General features: G+C 31.7%; 1 protein-coding gene across 4 annotated transcripts in view; it reads left to right on the top strand.

Annotated features, from left to right (window-relative positions):
• The window catches only part of ebi (transducin beta like ebi), a 77,573-nt gene that overhangs the window by 47,853 nt on the left and 13,497 nt on the right, over positions 1 to 16,223 (top strand). For all 4 annotated transcript variants that reach the window (XM_035354353.2, XM_035354352.2, XM_035354354.2 and 1 more), the window contains exons 10-12: positions 5,698 to 5,819; positions 14,328 to 14,402; positions 15,703 to 15,830. In XM_035354353.2, the coding sequence (XP_035210244.1) occupies positions 5,698 to 5,819; positions 14,328 to 14,402; positions 15,703 to 15,830 (325 nt within the window). The remainder of the gene's footprint in view (positions 1 to 5,697; positions 5,820 to 14,327; positions 14,403 to 15,702; positions 15,831 to 16,223) is intronic.

Genomic DNA, 16,223 nt, shown 5'->3' with positions numbered 1-16,223 from the left:
CTGGATATACATAATTTTGCTGCCACATACATTTTGGCAACATCTTGGCTGGCCTGTTTTGATGACATATCATTGGATGGTATTTTCAGGAGGGAAATCAACCCTGAATTATTCTAATTTATTTTTTATTAACCAACCCCATAAGGGAAATGTAAAATGACATCAGATATTCCAAATTTTGAAATTTAATATCCTGATCAGTTTTCATGATAAGGGAATCATTTTTTCCTTTATTTTTCATAATTAATTTAAAATTTCCCTGATGGTAAGTATAGGAACTGGGGAACCAAAAAGTTAGATTTCATAATTTTTATAATTGATGTTTTAATCGGTTGGGGATGAACAATGCGTCAGCAGCTCAGCTCAGCGCTGTGTCCTTCACAGCCTAATGCCTAAGGCCATAGCAAAGTTGCCTGCTACTTTTGGAACAAAATATTTACTAACAGATGGCATTACTAAGCCATGTTCAGTTCAAAAGATTGCTCTGATGCATTAGTATTTCTCTCTCTGATGTCAGAATGTCAAGTGTCTGATTTATTGGATTTTCGTGAATATAAGGAATGAAAAGGGAAACACGAACAGGTGGTAAAGAGCCTTTTAGCTCATTTTGAAGTGGTTGTTTATAGTTTCGATTCTATCTTAGGATTGGATTTTATGAGAGATACTCTAACATGGATTTCACCTTTAAATCCATTTGTGTAGCCATGGCTAAAAGCTTATGTTATCTTTCTGAGAAGGAAATATCTAAAGTTATGAATGATCCATCTATGATTCTTTCCCATCATAACGGTGAAAGAACTATAAATTATTGGAGTTCATATAGTAGTTCTGAATATTAATATAATAATGCAATGCTGGTCTCTGCATTGATCTGTGTTTTGATATTTTTCATATGGCTTTGAAATATTAATTATTAAAATATTTTTCAAATATTTCATAATGGTTAAGTGTAAATATTTTTAATGTGTTTTTATATTTTGTATCAACATTTAGTGTTCAATTTTAGGTACTTTTAGTTATAGTAAAATATAATATATTTATATTTTTATTATTGAATATCAATTATTTTAATTAAATTTTTTATGATTGAAATTATGAAATCTTTAATCACATATTTAAAAATGGTTTTATTTCTACGTAAAGTGTACATTTTATCCATTCTTATGTAATGCATATTTTCCGAAATTGAGTATTTGGCTTACTGTAAGCACACTCCGCATGTAACAGTTCCTGTCCTGAGGGAGCCATCCCAAATGGGTTAAAGCATAACCAGGGAAAATGACCGACTCTGACTCCCTCATATATATATATATATATAAATTAATAATAATTTATTTCCTAAACAGTATTGATTAATTGATTATATTATCTCCTAAGTTTAATTAAAGTAGAATTATTTTAAAAGTGTGAATCCATACTGGTAAGTTATATTTTGAAAGATGTTTTGAAGTAATTTGAAAGCAAAATGTTAATAATGTTTTAATGGGGACTGGAGTTAAATCATCATGAAGAATAAAAATTTCAATTGTAAAAGGAAAAATTAAAACATGTAATCATTGTCGTTGATCGGAAATTAGTTGACTTTTCAAGGGGAACAAACCAACTCCCACTCAATGAACAATAATTGATAAAAATATGTAAATACGAAAGTGTTTCATCTTTACTCGAGTTATAAGTAAAAGCCAAACCGGCAATTCTAGTCAGGCCAAATATTTCCGCGAATAGAAGGAATTATGAACCAATGCTGATACTCAAAGAACTTATTCTTATGAAGCATTTAGTCAATTCAATTTGGAGTAAAAATTAATTACTGTAGAGAAATTCTATTTAACTCGAGTAACCGTCCCCGACACTTTCATGTTTATGCATTTGAGTACTATATTATTTGTAGAAATTAAACATTGGAAATTGACATTATGAAATCGAATTCAAAGTAAGGTTGAAATAAACATAGAAGATTACAAAATAAGATAAATAATGCAAACTTTGTAAAAACAAAAAAATATAAAAAATAATATAGAAAATAATATAAATAAGATCAGTGAATGTACATGAAGATATAAAGGCCAGAAAAGGTATTAAGTAACTTACATTCTTTCTAGTGGGGGAGTTGGCATAGTGTTCTCTTCGTGTCTGACTCATAAGTGTAGGGTGTCCGAAAATTCTTAGCGGCAGTAGGGGCTTTGAATAATATCAGTCGGTAAGACTTGGGTGAAGTAATTTATGGTAGTGGGTGGGACTTGGAATTCTTGAGGGATGTATTTTGTGGAGTTCTTATCTGAGTGAGACTGTCTGTTAAGATTTTTTTGAAAATACTAGTGAATGGAAATTAATTAATTTCTGGCTAATTGTCGTGTCGCAATGATTAAGAATTTAAGAAAGGAAAAAGGAATTTTCACTGTCCAAGAGCTAATAGACAGACTAAAGGCATGAAATAGGCCCATTTTTTTAGTAACAGTATATGTCTGAAGACAATTAGCTTTTTACAATATGTACAATTGAGTAATTACACTATATACAAATCTTCCAACTGACAGTCATCCAACTTATACTGCCTTTTCAGGTTTAGGAACAAATTATCATATCCCTATCAGTTAAACGATTTAGAGTGAGTATTTAACGCCTGCTCTTTTAAGGCAATGGTTGATAAATTGAATGGGAATTAGATTATTTTTGAGAATTTTAATAAGGATCAAAATTTCGTGTTGTAAATCTATTGTATCTGTGCATATAGTTTTAATTTGTTGTATTTGATTAATTATAGTATTGTTAATCACATACACATGGGTTACAGCTTATTTTTTTAAATAAAAGAAATAATAGATGCTACAGAAAAAAAATTGATGCCATAGCAAATTATTTATATTAATTAGCATTTATTATGAAATGGAAAAACTGGTATTAGTTACTTCTAAGAAACAGTATAGCTTCGGCAAGATCTTTGTTGGAGGGCCATACATTGGATTTGATAAACTTCAGAGCTGAGAAGAGTCTTTCTGCACTAACTTAAGTAGGAGGAAGAGCTATTACTGTTAGAGCTACTTCTTTTAACTTTTCAGGATAGATTTTTATCAGTTCTAAAAGAGGTGTCTTGCAAGCGCAATCATATCTCTCTATTTCTTCAAAGGCCGTGCAGAAATCTTGTTTGTATTTTTTCATTTTTATATCTAAAGGCTCTTGGTTCTTTATTTTCATTCACTTTGTCTTAGCCTTTTCAATATTATCTAAAAATATTTCTCAAAATCTAATTCATCACTGGAAGAGGATGACAGAGACTCAATTAAAATGTCTTCAGTTTGACTGTCCTGATTCGAACTCTCCAATTATTCTGAGAATATTTTCATTCTTAATGAAAGCTCATATACGGCTTTCTTTACCTTTTTAATTTGTTCGTCATCCAAGAAAATTTGGTGTTTCGGTTCTACATATATTGAACCCAGCAAGATCTCATTATCTAGCAAACTAGTATCTCTTTTCTTCATTGAAGAAATGATTCCTTCTGTAATAAACCTTCCATTTCAGAAAGAGCAAACATCCCATTATCGCCTCCTGTCAATTCTTTAGATTGCAGCTTTTTTGTGGCTATATATAGTGTAGAAAGAAAAGTTTCCAATTCTGCAAGATCATTCTACAGTCTTTCTGTTAGTGAAACATTAGGGTTATCTACATCATCTAAAAAAGTTCTTAATTCTATAAACCTCTTTATCATCAAATATGTACTTCCTTATTGCGTTGCTTGATCAATAATTGCTCCTTTTTCTGCCCGCTTCCTAAGAATGGCATCAATTTTGGGAGTTTTCGCTGCTATTGCTGCTTACCTAAATTTACCAGTAAGATTTGATATTAAATGAATCAGTTCAATCACTAATGGCAAATATCACTTCCATCCTCCTCCCTTATATTTATTTATTAATATGTCAATAAAATGGAAAATAACTATTTATTAATGTATAAAGTCTATAAATAAAAATAACTCAGCTTGTTATTAATTTTTTCAATTTAATTTTAATTTCATTTCTAATTTCAACTGCCCAACAAAAACTGGAGTCAGAGTCGACCTGTTTTTAGCGACTGCAGCTCTGACTCCTTTTACCCCAAAATCTGCGTGACTCCACAGCCCTAGGTGTAACATAATTAACATTTTAATAATTTAAGTGTGAAAACATAATATTTGCATCATATGAAACATTTTTGTAAAGAAAGTATATGTCTGTGACCAACAGTCACGAAAAAAAGCCAGGTAAAGACTTTTGTGTACACTGTGTAGGTGTCCATGCATGCATGTATATATTGTCTTAAAAGTTCAATTTGTTTATCCATAATTGTCGTCTTAAAGAATGGGCTGAACAGAAGACTTATTATTTCACTTCTCAAAATAATATAGAGCTAAATATTCAAGTGCTCATTTTGTAAGCAAATAAGGTATTTTAATTTTATATGTGTTCATTGATGTGAATTATGTGGTGCTGCATGACGTTAAATTTTTTCTAGAAAAAGAAAACTGGATTAGAAATCCATTTTGTTCAAATGCACCTGAAATTTTATCTCTGAAGAAAAAAAAAAAAAAAAGTTGATAGCAATTTCCTGTGATCAAACTTTAACGGAAGATTTCAGAAATAACACACTTGTTAACTTTTAAGCTTTAACGGAAGATTTCAGAAATAACACACTTGTTAACTTTTGTCTGAACCGAAAAGTAGAATTTAAAGGCATTTCAAATAAAGCTATTAAATTTTTTTTACCATTTTGCACAACCTATTCGTTGTGAACAAGGATTTTCATCCATGCTATATTTGAAAAATAAATACAGAACAAAATTAAAAGTGGATCCTAATAATCATTGTAAAGGGTAGTGGTGGTGCTAAAGTTTTTCAATTTTTGTTTAGATGTTATGCATTAGTCAAAAGTTTGAGAGCTGCTATCTTATACCATTAAAGAAAAGTCATTTAATCCAAAGATTTGACTCTCACCATACCTGCTAAAAAGATATATAAATTTTTGTTTGAGCACTGAGTATTGTTTTCGAGGAAGTAAATTTTGAGAGAAAATTGAGCAATAAAAAGCAGGGAACTCAAAATAAACACAAATAGTGGATTTTCTCTCCAAAAAATAGAGATTAAAAAACTGCTGCAAGCTTCACATGCGCAAACTACTTGTACTGTCAAACTCTACTGTTTATGAAACATGTTTAAAAATACATGAAATGAGTAGTTGTAAAAGCGAAGAAAATGAAATCTCAATATTTAAATATTGCTTTTATTTTTAGCCATTGTAGTGTTGGTTTTAAAAGAAAAAAAAATGACCCCATGTATTAAGACATTAATAAAAGAAGTAAAAGGACCCCCCCTCCCACATACCACATCCACATATTTTTATCTCTCTCTTAGGTGTGAGAATTTTTATCAGTTTCGTTATCAAATCTCAAGAAAACATCACTTTTTAAATGTATTACATATAAAACAATAATTGGAAGTTGCAATAATACAAGGGGAAGACTTAAAAAAACTCTCATTTTAGTCATCTGTAACTAAACAAAATTTCTGAGATCCAAAATGTATGCTGTGAAACATTTAATAACTGTTTGTACATATAATCAATTAAAATAGCAAAAATTTTAATCCTGATCTGTAGATATTTTCTCTCTACGAACTGTACTTGACCAAAAGTATCTGAAAATACTTTTTTCGTATTTTTTAGCTCCTGCCTTGGATGTTGACTGGCAGACTAATACAAGTTTTGCATCTTGTTCAACTGACCAGTGCATTCATGTTTGCAAATTAGGTGTTGATAAACCCATAAAAACATTCACTGGTCATACTGTGAGTAAAATGTGATATTGTACTATTATACATTTTTGTTTAAAGCAATGTTAATTTATTTTATAATTTTGTGCATTTTAAAAATAATATAAAGCTATTTTCATTAAAACAATTTTTATATATTTTGTAATTTTTAAGAAATATATATGAAAGTACTTATCAATTAATTTCATATGAATTCATGTATTTCTTAAAAACGTGGTTTGAAACTTATATTTCATATTCCTTGCCCCCTTCTCCAAAATTAGTTGAAAACAAAAGACTGTGCTTAATTAGCTTTTTTACTGAAATATTGCATGGATATAGTATAAAATTATTAGAAGTTATAAGGTATTTCATGTTTTCATTCGCTCGTGCTTTTGTACTTTTTTCATTGGGTTGATGCTGTTTAGAGAATTGTTAAGGAATATGCTTACTTTAATTTTCATTATAATCATTTTGACTTGTTGTACAAATGTTTTATCATTTTGGAAGTATATTGATACCTTAAGGGGGGATTGTGCTACACAGTTGTGATTGAAGCCACTCATGCACTGTCTTCTTTACTGCTGCTTAACAAGTAAATCATAGGTTCGAAAATCTAAGCCGACACTTTTTAAAAACACCAACATTTGTTTTCACGCCATTTCTAATTCTACAAAATCTTAAATGCAACTAACTATCAAACAGAAAAGCAGACGTAGACGTAACGATGCATCATCTGGGCACGTGATCCTCGTGACAGATGAATTCTTTAGGGTTGCCACAGAAAGGCAGTGTGTCGCCACAATTCTCCCACCTTTTGAGTGGATGGCTATACACTCAAAACATAAAACTTACATCAATATAAATGATGGTTATGTAACAAAGAAAATTACTTAATACTTAAATCATATTACTTGAAAACAAAATTAATACTGAGCAATAATACAACAATAATAGCACAAAAATTAATCGTAATAACTCAAAGACATAAATTGCATTATTCGTGATTTTACAACTCTACCACTACTGGTGGTGAAAGGAACTTGCTCATTTTGAGTATTATCTATTATATTATCCAGTTCCAATCTAAACAATCTCTGTATTGGTCTCAAGAACTCTGAATTATTACTTTTTACAAGAGCAACATCCTATGTTGCCATCTCGACCAGCGATCACCCGAATAACGCGTGCTAAATTCCAATATGTACGGTTTTTATTTTGATCCTCCAGCAAGACAATTTCTCCTACAGAGAGAGGTTTATTTTTGTAATTTCTGGTAGACTGCTGTCTTAACTGCCCTAGATACTCAGAGCGAAATCTCACTCTTAACAATTCTCTCATTCTCTGGAGATACTTTGCTCTTCTACTCAATTTTTCTTTGTCCACGTTGTCAATATCAGGTACACCCGACTGTGGAGTTTCATGCAGAAATTTTTCTGGAGTTAAAGGCAAGGGATCTTCAATATCGTCAGACACGTACGTAAGTGGTCTTGAGTTGACAATTCTTTCACAATCACACAAGACAGTGAGTAACTCTTCATAACCAAGAGAAGCACGACCTAAAATTTTTCTTAATATTTGTTTTATAATTTGTATTAAACGCTTCCACCATCCACCCCACCAAGCGGCGGATGGAGGATTAAATTCCCATTGTATTCTCTTTTCAGCAGCCTTAGAGCGGAGGCTGTCCCAGTCAGTGGTTTGCAGAACTCTCTCTGCACCCACAAAATTTGTCCCGTTATAGGAATATATGGTGGTAGGCTGTCCACGACGGGCGATAAAACGCCTTAAAGCTTGAAAAAAGGATTCAGTTGTTAATGAGGTAACCAGTTCCATATGGATAGCACGATAAACCGCACAGGTGAAGAGCACAATATACGATTTTCGTCCATCCTTTAAATGCAAGGGTCCGGCAAGATCACACCCTACGATTTCAAAAATGGCTGAATCACGAACCCTATCATTTGGTAAAACGCCTGGGACTGTCTCACCTCTTTTAGCCTTAAATCTCTAACATGTTACACATTTTCTTATACAATTCCTTATAGTTTTACGTGATTTTAAGATCCAGTATCTTTCTCTTAAATGCGACATCAATAATGTAGTACCTGCATGCAACAAATCTTTGTGTGCACTTAATATCAATAATTTGACTACTGGATGCTCAGAAGGTAATATGATGGGGAACTTAAAGCTGCTAGAGTTGTTACGATAAGCAACATTAGACTTAGCTGATATTAGACCCTGACTATCGACAAATGGTCTGAGTCGTCTTAGCTTATCATCTGTTTCACCATTAAACAACTCTTTTTGTATTAATAACATTAAAGCTATTTCTCCCCTTTCAATTTCAGATACAGTCAAATCCTTAGAATGGTTGTTATTATTATTCTTACGTACATTATTATAAAATCTGAATATCCATGATAACATTCTTACAATTTTCTTAAATGATGAGGAATACTTATAGTACCATCCAATACAATTATCACTCTTTGCCAACGTAACAATAACTGTCTTACGTAATTCTGAATTAACCAAATCCTCATCTGGTTCATCATTAGATTTAGGCCAATTTGCCTCATCTTCCCGTAACCAATCAGGTCCCTCCCACCATTTTCGTTCTATTAATTGATCTGCATAACAACCTCTAGAAAGTAGGTCAGCAGGATTGAGACTACCAGAGACATGTCGCCATACAGTGGGGAAGGTCAACGACCTGATTTCCTGTACACGATTAAAAACGAATGCTCCCCAACGTTGATTTCGCCGTATCCAACTTAAAGCCGTCGAGGAGTCAGTCCAAACAATGAATACAAACTTCATGTAGGCCAATATCATTAATAACTGAAGACAATAACCTAGAACCAATATTACAAGCAAGAAGTTCTAATCGAGGAATCGTAATAGGTTTTAAAGGAGCTACTCTCGATCTTGCGTGTATCAAACTAACCTTCACCTTTTTGCCACTCTGTACTCTTAAAAAGACGCATGCACCATACGCACTTTTACTACTGTCACAAAATAGATGTATACTCACAGCTTCATTAATAGATTTGAGACCTACCCATCTAGATATTTGGATACTGGATAGCAAGTACAACTTTTTAAGCCAAAACCTAAACTTTTTGGTTAATTCATCGGGAAGAACATCATCCCATTTAAGCCTTAAATTCCAAGTTTCCTGTAAAATTAGTTTTGGAATCAACATTACAGGAGCCGTATGCCCTATAACATCAAACACCTGATGAGCTACTGCTAAAACTAGTCTTTTAGTAACTGGGTCATCCAATTTTATATCTTAACTTATTTTGCAAGATAAGGTATCTGTAACTGTATGCCATACATGGCCCAAAACAGACACACCTCCTTCCGTGGAGGAATCTTCCTCTGGCACAACACTTCTTATATTGTATTTCCAGAATCTTAAATTAAAATGACCCGAAGCCATAATTATTTGTGATTCATTTACAAACTTTCTCATTTCTATTTCTGAATCCATACTAGCCACACAGTTATCTACGTAAAAGGATGTTTTCAAAATCTCCGCTGTATGACTTAAGCTTTCGGGAACTACACTCAAATGATATTGTATTGTAGCGGCCAATAAATACGGACTACACGTAATACCAAAAACTACCCTTCGATGCCGATACAGTTTTACTTGTTCTTGATTATCCCTACTGAACCACATAAATTTCAAAAAGTCTCGATCTTTTTCCCTTATAGATATTTGCAAGAACGCTTTTTCTATATCTGAAGTGACACCAACATAATTCTTGCGAAACCGATTAAGAATCGAAGGTATAATTTCAATTAAATTTGGTCCAGTAGATAAACAATCGTTCAATGATGGGTAACCAGGCGAATGAGAACTTGCATTAAACACCGGTCTTATACTCATGCTACTATTTTCTTTAACAACCACTCTATGAGGTAAATAATGTACACCCTTATATTTATTCTTATCTGGTACTTTTTCAATTATCCCGAGTGCTAACCAGTTCTGGGAAACGTCTCCGTAAGCATCAAAATTTCCCGTAGTCTTTAATTTTCTTTTAGTACTTACAAGACATTTTTCTGCTATCCTTTTGTTTTCGGGTAAAAGCGAGCTATCCGACACCCAGGGTAATGCTACTTCGTACCTTCCCTCTGAATTTACCGTAAGAGTCTCTTCAAAATATTTTTGCGTATCCTCCTGTAACTGAGTTTTGGTTTTACTTACGGAAGGTTCACTAATACCCAAAACATCTAACTTCCAGATATCACTAATACATTGACCCTTCACTAACAGAGAAGATATTAGGAGGGATGCAGTATTTATCGTAGTTGGCTCAGTGCCAGTAAATTTACCCATAACAGTCCAGCCTAACTGCGTATGCACCGCACTGACACCGCACGTAAGAGGAACAATTTTTCCAGTTAGCAACTTACCAGCAAAATCCACACCAATTAGTAATTTTATCTCTTTATCGACATTACATGTACCATTTTCTAAATCACTTAATTTGATACCATGTGACTTAAGTTCGCGTAACCACGAACCAGATGGGAGTTGTTTAATTTCAGAACAAATTTTGTTTTGACCAAGTACCTCTAATTTACACTTATATTTACTATATATGTTGCTTACTTCAATAACATAGTTTTTATATACATTTTCTGAAGTCTCAACTCCACCAAAAAGAAATTGCTTAATTTTTGATTCACCAATACACTTACAATTTAACCTTTGAGCAACATCATTACATAAATATGATTTCATAGAACCACTATCATAAATTGCTCGTACAAACATTTCTTTAGAACCATTCTGAATTTTTACAATTAAAGTTTGAAGATATACATCTGATACCTTAACATAGTTATTAAGAATGCCTGTTTTGTTTTCTTCATTCCCTAACTTTGTGACACTTTTTGTTTTGTTAGAAGGCAAATCAGGACACATAATCACAAAATGTCGATTTTTACATAAGGTACACCTATGTTTAGCTGTGCACTGATTTGCTCTATGGTTTTTCTGAAGGCGCACAAAACAAACATTCTTTTTCTTAATAATATCTTTCTTACATTCTGAACTCATTAAAGATGCATCTTTCAGACAAATGGGATTTTTCACAAAAAATACAAGTATCAGACTTTTTATACTTTTGAAAATTATCATTACACTTACTACTATTTGCATTAATTAGTTCACATGCAGTTGGAACAACAGATTTTGTGTCAAAAAACTTATTTTTCTTATTACTTACTTTATCAGAACCCAAAACATCACAGGTAAGTTTAACTCTAAATTCGGTTTCTACTTGCCTTTTTAGAAAATCAATTAATGACTCTAAATCACTCTTACCTGTTGTTTCAGGAGACATACCTCGTTGTCTTTCCCAAATTTGTATTAAATCAGCAAGAAGTGCTGATTCCACTAAAGGAAATAAAACAACTGCAAATTTATCTTTAGTTAAACCGAGTGATTCCAATGTGCGTAGTTGAGTTTGCAACTTGTCATAAAGAGTTAATAAGTCTATCTTTTGTTTGTCATTGATTACCAGTTTTAATAGCTCTCTAATATAAATTTGAATTAAAACATTTTCATTTCCAAATCGTTCTTTTAGATACTCCACGGCTTTTTCGTAATTTTCTTCCGTAGCAGGAAAACTCTCCACTATTGCTCTAGGCGCAGTCTCAGGTTTCGTAGATTGTAGTAGATAATGAAACTTGTCTCTCTTGTCGATGCAAGTATCTTCATGTATTTTACTAAACCTCGTCCAAAATGTCAACCACTTTCGGGAGTCTCCATCGAACTTCACCAGTTCGATCTCTGGCAATTTCTATTTTGCGGCTGTAACTATTCCTGATGAAGAACCGCTATTCGTTGACCCAGTAGAAGGCTGTGAACACTTATCCTTTTTCCTGTTGGCTTTTACTTTCAACGTAGATAATTTATCGTAATATTCTTGAGCTGCACTAAATTCTCTTTCGTATTCTTCTTCAGTACAGCCTTTTTTCTGTAGAAGTTCAAAAAGAGTCATCCGTATTTCGTAAAGTTTTATACTTCTCTGAAATTTGATCTAAATAAATTTCTAAATCGTCCAAATCCGGAGAATCTGATCGTATCAGTTCATCTAACTTATTAGCTGTTTTCGTAAATACACTCCTAATTGCTTTCCGCTTCTGTTTTAGTGTTTCTAAATCATCCATATTTGCACCTAGCAACTTCTCTTATTTTCGTAAATTATCAAGTGCTGAAATCGATAATGTCACCCTGTGACATTCATCCTGGCTGGCTCGCCAAATTTGTTGCTTAACAAGTAAATCATAGGTTCGAAAATCTGAGCCGACACTTTTTAAAAACACTAACATTTATTTTCATACCATTTCTAATTCTGCAAAATCTTAAATGCAACTAACTATCAAACAGAAAAGCAGACGTAGACGTAACGATGCATCATCTGGGCACGTGATCCTCGTGACAGACGAATTCTTTAGGGTTGCCACAGAAAGGCAGTGTGTCGCCACATTTACCCTCATTGCCAAACTTGGAAGCATTGCCTCCCAATGTCTTCCCCTCTTTTTTTCAGCTATCTTAATGCATGGAAATTACTAAAGGCAAGATTTGGAAATTTTGATGGATATTAGGATACTCCTATTTTAAATCTCAGATAATTGCAATATAGGTTAAAACTTTTTTGTATTACAAAAAAATACATGTATTCAGAAATCCACATATGGATCTAACTGCAGGACACAGGAATTCTTGAGTAAATGTGCATATTTTGTTTTAGTGGCTATATTTCCTGTAAACAGATGTTGCTCCGAAATTAATTCTTTTCATTCACCCTCCAAAAATGTCAGCATAATCTTTGCCATCAATGTTTATACATGAAATATTTTTCAGTTTTGGCAACAAGCTATGGTACTTCTTAGCATTTTCCTTTGTTTTCCGGTTGATAGTAGTAAACCCATTTACCAGTTCTTCATAAAAATCCATCACCTTCCATTTAAAAGCACCACCAAATTTCCTTATATGCATCAACACATTATTTTATCAACTCCGCAGTGTGTTCATGGGGTACCCATTCCACATAAACTTAATTAAACTGTAAAAATAACTTGTGGAATAAAGTATACTGAGGCAACTTCATCTACTATAACATGCCAATTTTCTTCTCAAATTGGACAGTCGCCTGTCGTGTGACTGCTTAATGTGCTGACTTGTTAAGGAGAATTGATGCTGTTTGTAATGTTCCTAATCCATTTATACACTCTATACTGAACTTTCATTCTTTGATCAATTTTTATACTTTCACTAGTAATGAATAACATACTGCTGTTTAGTATATGATGTAAAGTAGAACTTTATCTAGACTGCAGCTGAGTTGTTATTTAGCATTCCTATAGCCTGCTGCCGTTAGCCACCTTATAACTTTTTACCATACTTATTACCAATTTCTGGAACTACTCAGTTTTTTTAATTTTTGTAACATTTTTAAGGCCTTCCATTTGATTTCTGTGCATGTTTCGTGGAATTATTAAATAGTTACAAAGGAATGGACAGGAAATATCAAGATGAGTTGCAAGTGTTTTCTGTTATAATTATGATTGATTTGATAGATTGTTGTTATTAAACCTATCAAGTATATGACTAATAGAAACAATGTTATTAAAAGTACTGAAATCCTCAAGGAGGATAAATTGTATTCTTGACGTAAGTGATAAAAGTTAATAATGATTATATAATATTATTGACTCTGGACATTTTGGTGTATAAATAATACAAATCATACTATTAAATATCTAATGTTAACATCTCATGACTTCCTTGTATGATCTATTAAATTGTACATATTTTTTTTTCTGCACTTCATTATAATTTATTTCCTTGAATTCCATTAGAAATCTATTTCTTATTCAGTCAATTTAGTTCTCACTTCATGGCAAGCCAAAAATGCATAAAAACTAAAACTTCATTAAAAATTTTAATATACAGAAAAACTAAAACACCAAATACAAGTAAAAACAGTTTTAAAAAAATTTCACAATTAGAATTTCTACACAAAAACCAGCAATTCAGTCAGCGGGCAGGAAGACAAAATTTTCTTTGCACAAAACTGAAAGTTAACTTTTCATCGAGTCCAAATTTTGGGATCTTACATTATAATTATATTCATGGATCTTTTTTAAAATTCTAAACAAAACAAAATTGCACACGTAAATGCAATTTTTATGATAATCTGTGTATTTGATATTATAATTTAACAGAAAAAATGGTTTTAATTATTTTTTATATATATGTTACATTACTTTATATTCAGAATTTTTATGGGGGTGTTGTATTTTGACTATGGCTAATAAGCTTTGAAAAACTGTCTTCCCACATTTTTTGGGAGGGGTGAAATACTAATAACTGAATGAATTGGTGGATTTTCAATCGTTAAAAACTGTATGAATGTATAAAATTGTTCTAGATCTCAGTTAGATAATATGCCCTAAAGAAATAATATTATTTTCTTGTCATATTTTTAATCTGTTTTTTTCCCCTCCCAGAATGAAGTGAATGCAATAAAATGGGATCCTCAGGGTGTCTTGCTTGCTTCTTGTTCTGATGACATGTCATTAAAGGTATCACTGATTTAAACATAATTAAACTTTTTTTTAGCTAAATAATCTCCTATTTTCTTTCAAGTGAGTTGATTTAATTATTCTAAATTTCAAAAAGTAAAAGTTATAAATATTTAGCAATGGTTTAAACGGTTTTCTTGGGTTTTTAAAAAAATCGGGCGTAATATTTTTCAGTGAGTATTTATATATTTAAACAGAAAACTAACTACCCAGTAAAAAAGGAAAGCTAAGTGAGTTTATCCAGCCTTTTGTTTGTTATAGCTCTTATTATTTGTTTTTCAGTGTCATTATTCATTTCTGGGTTCAGACTAATAGAATACTTGTGCAATTTACATGAATGCAATCAAACAGTTTGAAAGTACTATTATCTAATTCTGTTAAATAAAATAATACTAAATGTGCCATACATTCTAATATACTGTCCTTATGTTATACGTATTAAACTAAGGGTTCTGAACAAATGAGTGAAAAACGAGCAGATGTATGTTTATTGCTGTAGAACTTTAATATGCTGTTTCAAGGGATGGTAGAAAGAAAAAAAATCACTCTTTTCCTCCCTTAGAGCTGTTGGAAAAAATAAAAGTGGTAGGGAAGTTACTTAGAAATGAGTGGAACCAATTTTAATGAAGAAATATTGTATTATAGAATCATGTATTTCTTAGACCATTGAAAAACTCAAAATTGCGCAAATTTTTTAATGTTGGTTTAAATGTTACCTATAGCATATAATTTTCCCACTTTAAGTCCCATTATGCTGTTTTGCTTTGAGGCTGTATATATGGCTTATTGTCATTGTCCATGAGTTGTAATATCACTCATTTATCATCTATAAAACTTGGCAAATTACAGTTTTCACAAGTATTCTAGTGGTCAAATCTATCATTCAGATTGGAGCGCTACATTGTTTAACAAATGGAGCTATTCAAAAGCAATATGCAGTGTTTTTAGAAAAAAAAAAAATTAATTTTTAATGACATCTCTGATGTAATTTGTAATATATCCAGGTAATAGCTTTTGTGAAAATTTGCATCGCAAGTGTAGTAGAAATTATTTCTTTTATATATCTCGCTATGGGATATTTTTTTATAGTCTTGTATTTATACAAATAGCTAGGAAGAAGTCGGAATAACATATGTTGGAATGCAGATTTCTGAATAATGCACTGAATGGTTTGTGTTGTAGTATTATTGTCAAACTTTGCATAATTTTTTGTAGCTAAATTAAAGTTTAATTAATCTTTTAATTTGTATTGAATTATATGAATGTTGAGAAAAGTGTTCTACTTCTGTAAATTTTATAGATATGGAACATGAAGCAAGATACATGTGTTCATGATCTTCAAGCACACAATAAAGAAATATACACCATTAAATGGAGTCCCACAGGTCCTGGAACTAACAATCCCAACATGAATTTGATATTAGCAAGGTACGTTTCTTAAAAGTATTTCTAAAATTTCACTGTAACAGAATTATAATTTTTATCTTTAGTATTGCTTTTAAATTTTAAATAATTTTAAAAAACATATTTCTGTCATGTAAGAAAAGAAATGTAAAAAATTCATTGCCTTGAATACCAAAAATAATGATGGTTTTAAAGAGTATGAGAAGATAACATCAATACAGATTGTAAAAACATGATAAATCCATTGGTAACGTAAATTAGCCAAATGCTTCCTTTGTCTATCGTTTCTTATTCATTTAAAGTGTAAAAATTTAATTGAGTTCATATGTAAATGCAGTATGTAATTTGAGACTCTAACTAGTGAGATCCTGTAGATGAGCAGTTTTTTTAAAGGACCACATAATTTTTGTAAAAACA

The sequence above is a fragment of the Stegodyphus dumicola genome, chromosome 8 (genome assembly GCF_044657685.1).
Source record: "Stegodyphus dumicola isolate Sdum_Otavi_A_Nest chromosome 8, ASM4465768v1".
Classification (NCBI taxonomy): Eukaryota; Metazoa; Arthropoda; class Arachnida; order Araneae; family Eresidae; genus Stegodyphus; species Stegodyphus dumicola.
The sequence above is the reverse complement of the archived record's forward strand: the minus strand, read 5'-3'. Positions and strand labels throughout refer to the sequence as shown.